Below are 16,916 nucleotides of genomic sequence, written 5' to 3' on the forward strand. Positions count from 1 at the left end.
CGACTTTATTTTTTGTTGAGAATCGAACTAGTAAATAGTATGTTGGAATTACTACTCTCAAGACATTAAGTTCAGGTCGTCCAAGTATGGTGTTGTAAACCGACGGAACTCGAACGACTGTGAATGTCAGAAGAACAGTACTTTATTGTGGATCTATTTTTGTGATTAGTGGGAGAGTAATTTTTTCTTCCACAGTAATTGCATCTCCAATGAAACCGACTAATGACATCGAGACTCTTCTGAGTCAGTCAGTCGGTAGTTGTATTCGAGAGAAAGTCGAATAAAAAAGAACATCAGTTGAGCTTCCATTATCAACTAATTTTTTTTATATCATAATTTGCTATCGTCACTGAGACAATGACAGCATCATCATGGAGAGTTTGTATTCTCTGGACATCATCTTCTGAAAAAAAAATTATATCACCGACTGTTCTTCGGAAGTTGCCCCCCGGTCCTTCGGTCGTCCAGAGATCATATTGATTACTCCCACCATTGATCGATTGTTGATCATTTTCTCAGCTTGCGACTGAGATTGTTAGTCGATGGGAGGTTGAGTCGGATGATCTTATCAAAATTTTTCGAAGTAGCCACGTCGAATCAGGATCTCTATCTTATCCCTGAGTTGAATGCACTGTTCGGTATCATGACCGTGATCACGATGAAACTGATAGTACTTCTTCCTGTTATGACTCCTTGATGGTGCTTTCATCAGTGGGGGGTGTCGAAGATACTCTTCTCCTTCAATCTCTATCAAGATCTGCACACAGAGAGCAGAAAGAAGAGTATAGAAGTCATACCTACCATAGTTGTTCGACTTTGAACTTCGTCATCGAGGTGAATCTTGCTTATTGATGGTTGACCGACTTGATTCGGTCAGAGCTTCACTTTTCTTCTGCTTTTTTTCTGATCTTTTTTTTTTATCTGACACCGGTCAGAAGCACCCTCATTCGTGCGAATATACTTGTATGCACTCTCCAAAAGTTCAGCATAGGTCCGAAGGAGTCTTGTCCAAAGAATAGGTGAATTTTGATCCCCTCATACCTCTCTTCATGACCAATATGGCCATATCTTCATTGAGATCCCTGACCTCAAGTGTGGCCGCATTGAAGCGAGCCACAAAATCTCTTAACATCTCTATCTCGCCTTGCTTGATGGAGAAGAGACTATCTGAGATTTGCGGTACCTTTCGGCTGGTGCTGAAATGGGCCACGAAAGAATGTTCAAGCTGCTCGAAGAAGTTTATGTTCTCCGACTGCAGCACAGAATATCAGGCTCGAGCAACCTTTTGAATAGTCATCGGGAAGCCAATGCATAGAAGGGCGTCGGTTATCTCCTGGATCATCATGAGAGCCTTATAGCTCTCTAGGTGATCAATTGGATCGGTGGAGCCATCATATGGCTTCATCTACGGTATCTTGAATCGAGATGAAATCGGCTCATCCAGGATGCACTGAGAGAGAGATTGGACAGTGTGAAAGTCATAGTCGCTGGATGACTTCCGACCTTCCACCTGAAGTCAGACAAGTTAGCGGTCGATCTCTTTGAATTTACACTCGTAGTCATCAAACCGTCATTGCTAAAATAATGCGGGGGTAGAGTCCCCCGAAGAATTTGAGGATGGAGAAGGAGAAGGTTCATGTGGCTTTTTCCCTTTCTTGTTACTATATACATGGGAAGGAGAAGGAGATCGCCACGAAGGATGGGTGGTGTGGCGAGAATGCCGAGATCGCGGTTGCTCGACTAGGTGAGAATATCGAGACAGTCATCGCTCTAGAGATGAAGAAGGTGAACGTCATGGAGGATGGCGGCTGTGCCTAGATGGTACTGAATGAGCCACTGACTCCTTCACCGGCGATCGCTGCTGCTGCTGTATTTGTTACTGTTGGAGGCTGTGAACTACCTCCGTTAATATCTTCATTTACTGCATCAAGGCAGCAATTTATGCGTCCGTAGTCACTACGGGATGTGAAAAGCTAGGCTCTGTCAATGGGGGAGGAGAAGGAACATCTTTCTGGTGGAAAGATTGCCTCACGGATCCTGTTGAATGTTGAGCTCTGGTCTTAGCCATGGTTGCTCGTATTTTTTTTTATCTGATGCACCAATCTGTTGCGGTCAATCCCCTGTTGCACCCATCGTCGGAGAAGAGCACCTACAAAAGAAGTCCGCACTGATCAGAATTATGTTCGGTGGAGATCTTCCGATGCTTAAGTCAATGGGGAGTGGTGAACAGCAGATAGAATATCCAAAATGACAAAGTATCAGCCCAGAATTATCTTATCCAATGCTGTTCATGTACCTTCTTTTATAGATGAGTAGTTGGTAATCGTCTGTAACGGTTAGACATGTGGGTCCTGCATGTTCCGATATTATGTGATCGTGGGATGGATGGTTATACCCGCTCCTGATCATGTTTTGGCCATTATGTGCTTTCTGCGCTGGCAGTTTCAGTTAAGCCGACTATATGTCGGTAATAATAGTACGTCGATCGTATATCGATAATAGTCATGAAGATCCGAATGAGCATCGGTCGGTAACTCTGATATGCCGATGGTCATTGATCTAAGATTAGTCGAGTTGTCGTGGCTAAATCGATCAATAACTAAAAATATCCGACTGTAGATTGGCCAACTAATTGTTAGTCGATATTTTAAATTCATGAGGTAGATTTAGAATCGAAATCGAGGGTTGGTTGAATTGTCCCAACATTTTGCATGGGCAGATTAACGAAAAGGGTCCATTAAAGCAACAGTATAACGATAAATAGGTGGATTGCGACCTCTAAGTTGTGTTGGATTTTTGGGACAATCAATATTTTAAAAATTAAAATAATAAATATAAATAATATAAATTATTATTATAAATATATATAAATTTTGTAATCGATGATGATAGTAACAGTAATGGTTATTGGGGCAAGAGTCACGATTGTGCCATTAACCAACGGTAGTCAAAGTGAATATAATATTATCGATGATTAAAATAATAATGATAATAATAATGACGATGTTAGAGACATCGATTAAAATAGTACTAACAATAATTATTACGATAAACAAAACTTATTTTTTCATTTGAAAAATAAATTATTTTTAATAATTTTTATTTTAATAAAAATTAAATTAAAATTTTAAAATAGAAAATAAAAACTACTTACCAACCAGGTATTTTGTCTTCATTTTTGTACTCTAATTATTAAAAAATAAAAATAAAAAGTTTGGGAGATACCAAACAAGGCCTCAATGAAATATTAATTGGATTTTGGACTATCTTTTCTATATTAAAAAAAAATCATCAAGCAAAAGATAAATAATTAGTTGTCCAACGACAATGTGATGAGGAATCTGGCCAATAGTGGGCACGCAATACTTCATTCCGTAATATCATCAGTAATTCTCCAATGACTTCAGGTGATATTTTCTTTGAATGAGACTTTAGAGTTTTTTTTTTTTTTTTTTGGTAACAAATGAGACTTTAGAGTCGCTAAGTTACGGTAACTTCTTTCTTGAGATATGCCATAGAGTTGAGTGGAATATGAGGATGCAACCTCTAAATGGCCCAAACCCTCAAAAGGAATCAAGTGATTCGGTAGCCAGCTCCAAGGACTGGTCCCACTTCCCATTCACGATTAGATTGCTGAGCGTTAACGCAATGAGATAACATCTAGCCGATGGGACTTAGAGCTTGTGAAAGATTCTGGTTTTGAACTTACTGGTGCTTCTATCATATATTTTTCTAAAGAATATATGAAAAAAATAATTTAATAATTTAAAACTCCAGATCAAAAAATGATTATGCATCGAGACAAGAGGTGGGAGGACATAGGGCAATGTATGGGACCCTCTTGCTTCTTATCAGAAAAAATGGGACCCTTTAGATACCCCAGCCATGTTAAGTTACTCAAGTGGAGGCAAGAGGCAGAAAGCGACCAGGCAACGAGAGAGCTCTCCAAAATTGACCAGAAAATCAGGAGCTTAGTCCAGAGCATGTTTTAAGAGCTCCTTTTTGTATAGTCTTCTTTTTCTTGATTCAAGCAAATTTATGTCTTAAGAGTCCTCCCATGTGTTTTGAGAAGCAAACCAACCTGCTGGTAAATTTGCGGATCTCCACGAGGATTTAGAGTCTGATGTAATCTCTTTGCCTGCTGAAATTCGTGCAATAATAGGGGCTGATACGGCTGAAGCCTGTTATGTTCAAAGCTAATCTTTTATTTTATTTTATTTTATTTTGTGGTCATCTAACTCCCGGTTGTATCAAAAATAAGGCAAAAAAAAAAAAACGCAAACTTATGCATGCTTTTTTTTTCCCTTTTTTTTTTTTTTTTTTTTGATACATAAACTTATGCATTCTTCAGGGAGCTTGGTGTAAGCCTAACCGTTCCCTTCAGTTGTTTGACCAAAACTCCAGCTTCAAACAGTCTGAAGCTTAGCTCAACAGAGCTCATTTCCAGCCCCTGAAGTGCATGGCTCCAACAAATATGCTCCATAACTTTTACGGTTTGAGACCATATCCTCTGCAATTCACATATGAGCCGGATCCGGTGCATATCGCCTTCGGTCAATGCATCGGCAAACAAACGCCGAAACAACATTGTGGTCTGAGTGAAGAAAAATAAGCTGTTTCTCTTATTCTCAAGAAGACTAAGCTGCAACTCTTCTCAGAACAATCAATCCCTCCAACCTAATGTGGTTTCCACATGCCAGCGAGATTTTGGATGCCCCTAAATTTAAGTATTGATGCACTAAAACATTTTGCCTAGATGACAACCACAAACAGTGGAACAGCATAATAGATATCAATCTTCCATAGAAGATCATTCAATCTTTCCAAAGGATTGAACTAGCCTATAAATTTGAGACCCTGCTTGCAGAGTTGTACTGGAAATAAAAGGGGATCGTAAAAGAAAAGAACAACCTTCTCATGATTATAAATTCTTTAAGTACACTGCGAATTCACCCCTGATCCCATTATTGCACTCCACCAGAGGGACCTCCATGTTTATCAAATGAGATATGGTAGCAGCTGTGTAATGGAAAATTAGTACTTATTTATGTTTCTGGAAGCCATTAACAAGAGTTATAAGATACAAAATGGCCGTCCATGCAATTTTAAAGAATGTGGGGGGGATAACTGCCTCTCCCTCTCCTCTCTCTCTCTCTAAATCTATCTATCTATTATATATGTCTCTCATGCTTCATTTCTGCATGTAGGGATCTTTTCTACTAGAAAATGGAAGAGATCCCCTCGCCATTGACTCTGGTCCTCCTTCAAGTCACTTGCATACACTCCGTGTACAACATACATACACATGCATATTTATGCAACAGATCAGTCTTTTGAGCCCTCTAAATGGCATGGAAAGGCCACCCCAGTTAGAAATTTGCACCCCATAGAGCATTTTCACCTTCCCCGCAACGGCGATGAACATCTCTGATCCTTTCAGCAGACTTGCAGATGCCACTGCAGCTCCAATCAAAGGAGGCAACACAGGTGTTACCTGCCTGTGCTTTCCATTCACAATCTGCATCCCATTAGGACCCGAGCATTGATCCTTAGTTTGATGCATACTCAAACAAATTACAGTAATGTTGCATTGCTAGTTTAGCTAGCATGTTTTGCTAAATAATGGTAATATAAGTATGGAAGTTACAGAAGGTCCTGGTTTAAGATCCTAGTGGCACTACACCAAGGATCCAAGAGGCATGAGAAAAATTCTCTAAAGCAAACAACCATACAGCTGCATTTGGCAAATATAGAGAAACCATCACAGGCTTGGTCATCTATATGATTTCATCAATAAATCGCAAAACACTCATCCAGTATATATTCACTTATTCTGCAATTAAAAATTTCTGGAGATGTCTCCATCCGGTCAATCATTCTTAATGATAATCAACTCTGAGGATATAAGCACGTAGCTTGCATTCCCCAAGGTTTGTTTTGGCTTAAGTTATTTTAACCCTTTTTGCTTACAAAGATGGCTCCAATCTTTAAATTCAACATTTAATTCCATATTTTGTTTATTGAGTGATACTAAATGATTTGCTAATAGCATATACTGCCCAAAACATTGACAATTAGCTAGGCATTTTATCGGAAACTAGAAACATGCAAAAGGAAGCCAACAGATCCATGATTGCTTCAGAAAGCTAGGGTACAAGGAAAAAATATAAAATTACATTTGTTAAATGGCTTCACCACCTAGAAGATATACTGAGCTAAACATTTAATGTTATTGTTAATATGAAATCAATATCATTATCATATTCCTTTAAAGTCTAAGGAAATTTTGGAAGAAATGAAAAAAACTAAACTTATAAACGTATCTTGGATGCATTATTTGTGTGCAAAAATGGGCACACTTTTCTCTCCCCCCTGCTAATTTATCTCTCCCTCTATTCCACCAAACCTGTGCAGATTGAGGGCAATCATTCTCCCTCTCACTCTTGCCGATCCACCCACTCAAGATGATCTATTGGTATCTTCTCGAAATTCTACCATGTTAAAGCTTTCCTTGCTATCTTTATTTTTAATACCTAACTAGATTTGGAGAATAAACTAACAAACCTATCATAGATTATTTGAATGCAGAAGCTTGTCAGCTTTTTACATTTTTTTTTTATATTGCTTAGATTTGTTCTTTATTTATTATCTTTCTCTTAACCAAACTTATGAATTAAATTTATTTTTTTCATAGTTTCATTTTTTTATTTTTATTTCTTAGATTTGTTCTTTATCTTTTATCTTTCTTTTCTAACCAACTTTATGTATTCAATTTATTGTTTTCCATCGTTTTATTTTTTTTTTATTTCATAAGTTTTTTTATTCAAACTTATATTTTATATCATTCTCCCCAGTTGCTAGCATGCATAGGAAACAGGAAGTACAAGGAAAAAAACATGACAACAGATGGCTATGAAACAGGCATTGCTGTTTCATTCAAACAAGCATAATTTGGAGAAAAAGAAGAAATGTGCATTCCAACATTAAAAATTAGCATGAATCATGTTTAACAGACAGGAATGATTGTGCCAAAACTGTAAAATTTACCAGGCGGGGTACCACAACATAATCTGCGGTCATCGATATGTTCCACATCCAACCCAATAAACCAAGCTCCCAATGAAACGTCCTCATTTGCATACTTGTGAAGCACATGCCTGAAATGAATGGAACCAATTTGTTTCCTTCAGAGGTCTGACCTTGTAAATTAGTCCACGAAAAAGCTTGAATATATTTAGAACCAAGCACATCAGTAGTAAGATAAATGCCCACGGAAGATGAGTCAAAATATATAAGTTTTAGCTAAAATCCCAGGTAAACTTTGTCTTACTGGTTAATGGATATGTAAGTAGCCAAATCTTTTGAAATGGCATATAGCTGACCAGTAGCATGTCGGAAATACTTGTTTCCTGCCTCCCCAAATTTCCAGTACTCAGGTTCATGATATCTCACCCCCCTGTCCCATGACAAAGGCGCATATCAAATTTAGCATTCTAAATCACTGTTTGCTAGTAAGACATATAATCTTTTAATGAATGCTTACTTTTGCGCCAGGACGGGACCAGATTTCATGCATCCAATATATAGATGATGCTTTGAACGGTGCCTGCCCAATGTGGTTCCAAGAGTTGCTGCAATGGTTTGCAGATAGAAGATTCAACATAACACGAGGTTCACTAGCTCTTCATACTAGTACAAGAATTTGTAAGCAGTTCTTTAGAGAGTATAAGGCAGCCTTAGATCAAAACAAGCCCATCTTTTGTGACAAATGGAAATCACATTTTTTAATGACCAATAGCTTAAACCTTTAGAACCAAGCAATTAGACATTGATAACCACTCAATTGATTGGTGTGCACAGTTTGATTAACTTACCAAGTTTGGGTATGTGCTTGTACATGCTATCTGGAAGTGTCAATCCAGACAGTTGTATTATAACCATTCAAACTTGAGCCAAACCGATCCAACTGTCAAACTTGGGTCAAATTCAAGTGATTGTATATTGTGTGCCCTTAAAAACCTGAGCTAAAGATATCGAATGTGAAGCTCTAGATCTTGTTCTTGGAGCCATTAGCTCATGACTATGGAGGTAACAGGTAGTTTTCTGGTCCAGACTACAGACTGGACAACTCAGGTTGGCAAATTAGCATCATAATGGACCCTATGCACATGACTGACTTTACCATATAACATCACAAGCCAGATGGATACAGAAAACATAGGCTGTTGTTAGACAAATGCCAGAAAGTGGGTAATAGAAAAGTCGTTCACCTATATTTACATGTACATCATCATCAACTTTGACGTAGAAATCTGCATCCCACGTTGCAACAGCAGTAGCAAAATATGTTTTGGTTTTGGCTGCTAGTTCAAGATATCCTTCAACATGGTCCTGCAAAAAAAAAATAAAAAAGCAATAAATATATGGTTTATTTTTATATAATGATAGGATTAGTTGCAGATGCAAGCATATTGATGAACAACCATAAGTTCACCAGATATCAGATAAGATAGATAACAGTGGTTGCAACTTGCAATGAAGTGAGTTGTTGCAAGGAAAATTAGAAAGAAGAAATCTCACCAGCCTCATGAAGTCCCCATGCTTTCTATGTTCAGCTTCAATAGCCTTGTCCAATATACCACGAGATGTTGCACTAGAACCAAAGGAACTTATAGTAAGCAGAGAAAAAGTGGAGAAGAATATAAGATATAAAGCATCCAACCAAAAAAGGACAGGATAAATGACTATAAATATCTGTTGCTTCTTTGTCGTTCTTTCTCTTTCAATTTCCTTTCCTTGTATACATGTTTGCATAACTCTGTGTGTGTCTGTGGGTGAACATATGGGAAGAGGTTAATGGATGGGTAACCTGAACATAGGATAAGAGTACTTAAATCTCCAACACCCCCCCCTCCAACCGAGGAAGAAAAAAAATGGCTAGTTAATAACCACCTGAACATCCTTACCTGCTTATTCTCCTGTGGGAAGAGGTTAATGAATGGGTAACCTGAATATAGGACAAAGGGTACTTAGTGAAACCCCCACCATGCCCCACCCCCTCAAAAATAGGAACAATAACAATAAACAATAACAATATACCCACCTGAACATCCTATGTCTGTACATGTAATCTGGATCCTCCTAGATTGGTTTCATTGGAAAATTTGATGTTAGTTGAACTCAAGATTGAGTAACTAGTTTTGTAGCATATTTTCTCATTCAACATCTGTCAAGTTACACTGTGTTCCAGCATACATCCACAAATAGACAAGTATACACGCTCATGCACACAAAAAGGAAGAACATGGCACTCTTAGAAGGAAAAGAGCGCAGCATGTCTACTGTCTATGACAAAATTAATGTTCACTGATACACACCTGTGACCAATTACAAAGCGAATGATGATACCCTTCTCTTCCTCCAGCTTCTTTCTTTTTTCACCTATTTTTGTTATTTAAATCAAATGATCAGATGCAAAATACCAACAACACATCAATAATGTAATAATGAAGAGAAATTTAGGTAAAACTCCGAGCCTTGAGGCATCCAAGTTGCACGAACAGAATCTCTTCGCTTACGACTGCTAAATGCAGTATTAATTCCTACAACCATAAAACATTTCCGCCTCCCAGTTGATTCAGCAGCGACTACATTTTCTGATAATGGAGAACCATTGAGTATAGATTCTTGTGCCGCCCTTGCAGCAGCTAATTCCATTTCTAAGTTTGATATAGTTTTATCAAGTGTCCTACAGGCCAAAAGGATTAATCACTCACTATCTTGAAACTGCTTGTTTCAACTGTTGCGAACTAACCATTAAAAATACAGTTTAAATATTAAAACTATCAAAACATAACTAAAGTATACACCAGCCAAACTTACTGTATAGCATGATGGGTCTTTGAAACTTCCCCTAGAATGTCCTTGGACTGCTGCTTTTCATTAATCTGACAGACATGGAGGGAGACAAGAGGCACAACCCATAAGCCATCACAACTTAAATATACAACCAAACAACAAACGTCATGATGGTATAATCAGGCCAAAGGAAAACACTGTAAGAAAATAATACATGACATTTGGTAGTGTTAGTGAAGCCACTGCAGTCTAAGCACCATAAAACCACAAATTGTGATATATATCCAATGGCACGTTCCCAGAATCAAATTTGAATTGACAATAATATATAGGTCAATAAATACTCACAGTTTTTGGATTACAATCGCCTGTGACTAAGTTCATCTTATTATCTTCGGTTCCAGTTGCCCTGATAATGTCATTTGCTTCAGGCATCGTCCACATTCTGTTACCAATGCTCAGGATTAGCATTAGTAATCATGGTTATACTCTACTGACAAAAAAATAGATGTAAAAACTGCTATAATAAAAACAATCCATTATGCACTACAATACAAGTCAATGATGATAAGAGGAAACCATCATTTGCCAAATGGACAAAACAATATAGCAAGACAGACCTTTACATTCACATAGCAAACCAAAAAAAAAAAAAAATGCAGTTTGAAACTCTGAATGATCGCACACCGAAAACACCTTCTAAAAAGCAAAATAACTCTGGTCAATGTATCCAAACAAAAGAAACCTTTTGTCACAAATCACCATAAATCCCGTTTTCAAAATTCTCTTTGGTAGACGTTTTGTCACACCAAATCGTCCAAGAAAACCAAAAATTATCCAACTTTATAGGGGAAAGGCTCAAATTTCCAACCATGTGCAAAAGAGCATTCAACTTTTACTGCAGCAAACATTGCATACACCTGATTTCACAGTTACAAAATGATGCTGAATCGAACTCTCATAAGCATGAAATAATTTATGAATCCAAATGGGCAGAGGACAAGATCAAAGATCTGTCCCAATTTTTACACCCAAAGTGGGACATTGACGAATAAAATGAAATCCAAAAATCGGTCCCCACGCCAGGATTCCCAAAAATATTAGCAACGCCCAGCTTAAAAACCAGCTTAAAAAAAAAACAAAGAAGGCAAGCTTCAAATTAAAGAAATCACTTTCTAAACTAGAGGAAACAAAACTTAACAACTGCAACAAGCTAAGATGGGAAGAAGTACATGGACAGAGGGGCACCTGTTGGTGAAGAAGAGACCAATGCAGAAGCTCCCAAGGCAAAGCAAAAAGGTCCATTTTTTAGACACCATCCCCTTGGAAGAAATCTCTCCTCCCCCTCCCGCTAACCCTCCTCTGCTCCTGAAACTCATCATCCCTGCGCTCTTCTTCCCTTCCCCTTTTATCTTAAAACAGCAACGACCCAAGAATCTCTCCTTCCCCTGCTATCCATCTCAAATCTTCCACAAAAATCTCATCTTTAGCAGAACACAACCAGAAAAATAGAGAGAAATAGCGCCATTATAACAAAGTACTGCTCATATTTAGCAGTAGGGTTTGGGATTTATGTAACTAATACAGAGAGAAAATTCCAAAAGGGAGAAGCTTGGGTGGAACAAAAGAAGGAAGAGAGAGAAAAATTGGATTTTTCTCTGAAAAGAATCCAGCTTTGCTGAAGTCTCTCCTCTCTCTCTCTCCACTCTTTATTCTCTTTGGTTGTGAAGGCAGGAAAAGACCCCCAAACTGAGGAGTAAGAGAGGAAAAGACTTTTGGCTTGCATATGGGCTACTCAACGAACCATACTTTCTGATTGACGGATGGTCCCAGAGCTACTGCATCAAGGTGGCAGAAGTGCCCCAGTGTGGCGTGGGGCATAGGATTTTGTTTATAGGGAGAAGATGGCCTTGTGGACCAAGGGTGATCACAGAATGGCCCAAGTGCAATTTTAGGATTCATTGAGTTTGTCCATGATTGCTTCTTTTTAACTATCTGCTTTGACCTTAGAGATCATTTTAGTGTTCATGACAAGGAAGAGAAGAACTATTGGAATTGTGTACCTTGCTTCGTTCATGCTCATAATCCCATAGAGCACGTAACATTAATTAGGTTATCTTGAAAAGTATGTAGTCCAACCATTTTTTTTTTTTTGGCCTTTAATGTGTTACAGTATCCATGTTGTATGATATCAAACTATTCTTTCCATGTTTATCTTGTAACTTTATGCTTGATTCTCTAATAGCCTTTATATTATTTAATCAATTTTAAATACTTGATGCTTCAAGATTTATGATGGAATATGCTCTGAGGCCTCACCTTGAAGAAAAGCTCCATTGTCGTATGTCATGTTGGAATTGTTGCTTCACACCAAGTATGCATTGTATCAATGTTATAAAGTGCACCAAGTCTCTCATGCTATGTACCGTAGAGACTTTTTCTTCCCTTTGTGGGTTGACACTACTGTTACTTAGCAAGTTAGGATTGGTATTTAACTTCTCCATTTGATAACTAGAGGAAATCCTTGGAATCAGAAGGCTACACATTTTCTAGGTTGAATATCTTTAATCCAGATTGCTTTACAAGTCTTGATGTCTTGCACTTCGTATCACAAATGTAGAAGGCTCGATTAGCATGTGGGAAGAGTAACCAATGAATTGACATAACAATTATTTGTAAGAAAAAGTTGCCATAGCCACATTAGAAACCATAAATAGTATACAGGATTCAACAATAATAGAAGATTAAAGTAATTAACTAGTAACATTACTTGAGTTGTTATCTTCTATAGTACATGTCTTACAGACTGCCATCATATCATTCATCTCGGAGATGGATGATTGTCTCTTACCTCATGATATTTCATATTTGGCAAGTAGCATGGTCACGTTCGGATTTTCAAAATGAATCGCAATCCTCTTTCTCCAAAATAGATGCTATGACAACTGTACCAGAAGATCCAAACTTACATCCTTCGTGTTAGTCAATAAAATTGCCAAAGCAATAGCATTTGAGTAATTAAATATTATAAAAGCAAAACCATATCTTCCCAATCTCAAAGTACAATAAAAAGTCTGTTATAAAAAAGAATAACAATAACTTATGGGTTTCTCCTGTGGACAACTGCCGCCTACCTAAAGCGACTTCTCGAGATGTCCATGCCTCGACCCCCATTAATGCAACCCCCCCCACAAAAAAGAAGGGCCATGGCCCATGGGGCCTAACTCAAGTTAAGAAACCTAGTTGTCTTACAATAAACAGTCCATTACCATTAGTTAATAGCCGTACAGGGCTGCTTGGAGGGTGAACGGTGACCGCGAGATGGGAAGACCGCGATCTCAACAATGACCTCCCAACTACCGTTTCCTCGGCTTCGCGCGGTCAGAACTCGGAAGCGCATCCTGTAACCACTCCGCGCTCTGGGGCAAGAAGATGGCCATCCTTTATGTCTCATGACCACCCATAATAACGATAACAATAATCAAATTAAGTTCAGAAAGCTACCCAAGTAACCTACTAAAATTAAATAGTCAGCAAGTTTTGAATGTACTTTATATATCCAAATAGTAGTGATGTACAGATGCCATTCTGTATGAGTGCATTTGATACGAAATCGATTCGGTATATCTTGGTATGTCTTCCACGTAGCTCGATACTATTATAGTAGGTATGCTCCTAATTTCTAATTTGGTACAATATGACATATCACGGTAAGTTTTATCATCTAAAAGTACAATGGAGAGAGAGAGGACAAGTTGGAGCAGAAAAGGAAGATTTCCTCTACTTCCCAAAGAGACCTTTCCTAATTTTCTTCTATGCTTTAACTTTGGAAGCCACTCAACCCCTCTCCCTTGGACTTGGAGGGGGAGAGAGAGAGAGAGAGGGACGCAAGCCAAAGGGAGGAGATGAGACCACGTGCATGGGGAAGAAAGTTGTCACATGGGATGTGTGCAACCTTCGCTTTACTTCCTGCCTGCCAGGCTTTAGTCAGCTGAGTGGAGGACGGCCGTCACCTTTGATCTGAACCGCCACCTCCTAAGCTACCCTACCACTACTTTGAGTCCAGTTAAATCATCTCAGGTGAACCTTTTTTTTTGGTAGCAGTCAGGTGAACGATTTGATCGAATTGTTTGGAAAATATTCTAGCATTTTAAGTTCAAAATAGGCCGAGGTAGAAATATGTCATATTATGGTATAGAAATACAAATGGGTTCGATCTAGGCAGGCACAGCAATAAGGCTGGGGTCAAGATGGACATGAGTTGAATCAAACATCTGTCCACCTAAACTCGAATACGATCCATTTGTTAAGAGTCAAAAAAAATTCAAATCTAAACATAGCATTTATAGTAAACAGATAATCTGACTTGACTTGCATAACACATTTAGTAAATAAACTTAGTTTTAAATGGATTAAAGATGATTTAAATGGATTGAACAACTCTTATATAGGCTGGGCCACGATCTAATCCAACTATTAAAGAGGTTAGACTAGTTGAGACTTTAAACCCAAACCCAATTTGTTTGACAAATACATTAGATCAGCTCGGCTTATTTATAACGTAGGCCTATTTATGCCGAACTTGGATCTGTTTTAAACTGCTTGACCAATTGTGAGTTGGGTCGGCAAGAATTACCACCTTTAATTTACAATAATAAGTTTGAGAATTGGGCATAGACCTGTGACATTAATTTATTTTATTGATTTTGCATTGAGTGAGATCAGAATTTTGCATGCCCAATATATTGCTTTTAGATGGACGGTATTAGATTGAATCAAGTCGGCATGGACCTAATCGAGTCGGCATGTTCGGTATACATAATCCTATTTCACTCATAGTGGCGTATAATTTTTAGGTGAGTTCTAATTGGTATAGAAATTTCTCATTCTTTCTGAAAGGGATAAGAATTGGTGAATCAGAAATAACTATAAATTATAAAATAATGCATCTCAAATAGTCTATGAGCTATGGTTGGACCATACTTAAACCTACTATAACTTTGGGCTTAAGCAGAGAAACTACTCAAATGCAACCAAAAGATTTGGCTCATTAAATTCATGTCAAACTTAACAATCAAATATTTGGCACGTATGACGCATATGAAAGGAGAATGAACAACTATTTTCCAATCTCATTACAATTTATTTTTTATCTTTATAAACTTATAATATATTCATGTCTTGGCGCACACAAATATCCTTTATTTATTCAAAACATGGGAGTAGCTTGTTCAAGGTTAAAAAAGACAAATGGACAAACATAAATGGATTTGGACAACGAGATAAAAGAAAAAGCCAAGCACACAGCAATACAACAGTACAGCCACAAGTCTCTCTCTTTCCCAAACTTATATTGAAAAAATAGTGCATCAAAATTTCACAGCATGATTTAATTATTCTCGTATTAATCAACTCCACTCCTATAAAAAAGAAAAGAAAAGAAAAGAAAATCCCACCTATTGGAGTAACGGTGGCCATGCTGGATTATTTAACCCATTTAATTTATTCACCTATTATAAATCCTACTATGTTATCTATTTAACAAAATAATCAAATTTAGATAAAATTTTTTGATCTATTAATAAATAGATCAATTTTGAATTGATAAATTTTTGATCAATCACACATCCGATTCAATACTTATGTTATTTGACCCAATTTGATTGCAATCCCTATATTAGAAGGCCGACCAAAAAGTAGGCATGCGATCGTCTTCCCAAAATTTGTATATCAGCATCATCGGTCATGACAAACCCACCTACGAAAAGGATAACATTAGGTGGAAACCAACTTGGAATACAAATTTTACCCACATCCATGGTGCAAGTTGTGCCCCTGCACGCGCTGTACCAAACTAATCTTTTCCCAGCTTGATTGGATCCTTAGATTTTTCTCTCTCTCCTTTAGCCCATCAATCATGTGCCCATGGAGCTCAAAAATTCTTGTTCTGTACTTCCCCACACTTTAATAAAGAGGATTTTTGTTTCACCATTGATGTCGTTTGGAACACTCCGCCTTGGTGGGCTCGCTTTGCCAGTGGGAGCTTTGTTTATATGTATCTCCCTTTGTTGTCATGGCTAAGTGTGGATCATGGTAACACTAGGCCTCTTGGTCATGCGTAATTTGTTTGGAGGCGAAGCAGGGTGAAACTGCGCCAATTGTCGGCCAAAGCCACGAATTCCAAACTGATTAGGTCCTCATGGACCTTTTTGTTTCCTATATAGCCTTGGGAGCAATTTCTTTTTCTTTTTTTTTTTTGTTTTGTTTTGGTTGGTGATTCTTGTTGGATAAATGTTTGGTCCTAATTGTTAATAAAATTAATCCTCAACAACCCTTTAGTTTGGGGTATGGTGGGCCTGTTGGACTAAGGTACGATCACGATCTCACCTTTTTTAAGCCCAGCTAGACTTATGAGTCATACATAGGTAGATCCTCCATCTAGATTCTTTAATTGACTCAAATTTATATCAAACCGACATGATTGGACACGAATAACCATTCCTCAAAGAATGGTAACCTCAACCATCATCTAGTTTGAATTAAACGTACGTGGATTAGTTTGATATAAATCCATGACATAAATAATGCACATGGGGACTAGGGACGGCGACAGGTTGGGTTCGTGAATATCTATACCTATCCCGCAATTAAAAAGTCCGTATCCATATCTCTCCTGTACCCGCATTATATTGGATCGGATCAAGTAAAAATATGGATTGGATCAGATCAGATAAATAAAAAAAATTAGATCAGATTAGATATGTATAAATAATATAAAATAATTATTATTTTAAAAGATAGATATAGATTAAGATTATATCAGATCAGATTTAATGCAGGACATGTCATTACCCATACTTGACTCAAATCCACTTTGGATATCTTTTCTAAAACCTATACCACCCTAGGTCTAATTAAGTTGGATCAAATCCACCTCATTTGGGTCGGCTAAAATTGCCATCTTTAATAGGGACGGTATGCAATCAAGTTTGAGTCAGAAATAATTTAGATTGGTCTCTCTCTGCATATCACATTATACATTTACAATTGTAAGAGCC

General features: G+C 37.7%; 1 protein-coding gene across 2 annotated transcripts; it reads right to left on the reverse strand.

The window, feature by feature from the left end:
- Window positions 1-5,024: 5,024 nt before the first annotated feature.
- LOC105046824 (probable beta-1,3-galactosyltransferase 2) lies at window positions 5,025-11,776 on the reverse strand. Of its 2 annotated transcripts, XM_029265066.2 has the most exons (14): window positions 11,107-11,776; window positions 10,207-10,303; window positions 9,883-9,947; window positions 9,537-9,748; window positions 9,378-9,441; window positions 9,104-9,141; window positions 8,967-9,007; window positions 8,746-8,828; window positions 8,581-8,653; window positions 8,271-8,391; window positions 7,544-7,631; window positions 7,331-7,456; window positions 7,048-7,157; window positions 5,025-5,518 (listed from the first exon to the last, which is right to left on the reverse strand). In XM_029265066.2, the coding sequence occupies exons 1-14, from the start codon at window positions 11,238-11,240 to the stop codon at window positions 5,370-5,372; spliced, it is 1,401 nt and encodes a 466-aa protein (XP_029120899.1). In that variant the 5' UTR covers window positions 11,241-11,776; the 3' UTR covers window positions 5,025-5,369. The 2 variants fall into 2 exon arrangements, with proteins under 2 accessions (XP_029120899.1, XP_010923856.1); XM_010925554.4 differs by lacking the exons at window positions 8,746-8,828; window positions 8,967-9,007; window positions 9,104-9,141 and having other exon boundaries at window positions 11,107-11,770.
- Between the last annotated feature and the right edge of the window lie 5,140 nt (window positions 11,777-16,916).

The sequence above is a fragment of the Elaeis guineensis genome, chromosome 6, assembly GCF_000442705.2.
Source record: "Elaeis guineensis isolate ETL-2024a chromosome 6, EG11, whole genome shotgun sequence".
Lineage (NCBI taxonomy): Eukaryota > Viridiplantae > Streptophyta > Magnoliopsida > Arecales > Arecaceae > Elaeis > Elaeis guineensis.

Coding starts and splice junctions, on each gene's coding strand:
- LOC105046824 (XM_029265066.2), bottom strand. CDS start 11,240: ATGATGAGTTTCAGGAGCAGAGGAGGGTTAGCGGGAGGGGGAGGAGAG. Junction 8,392..8,580: donor ATGGGGACTTCATGAGGCTG/GTGAGATTTCTT, acceptor TTTTTTTTGCAG/GACCATGTTGAAGGATATCT. Junction 7,158..7,330: donor ACTTACATATCCATTAACCA/GTAAGACAAAGT, acceptor CATTCATTTCAG/GCATGTGCTTCACAAGTATG.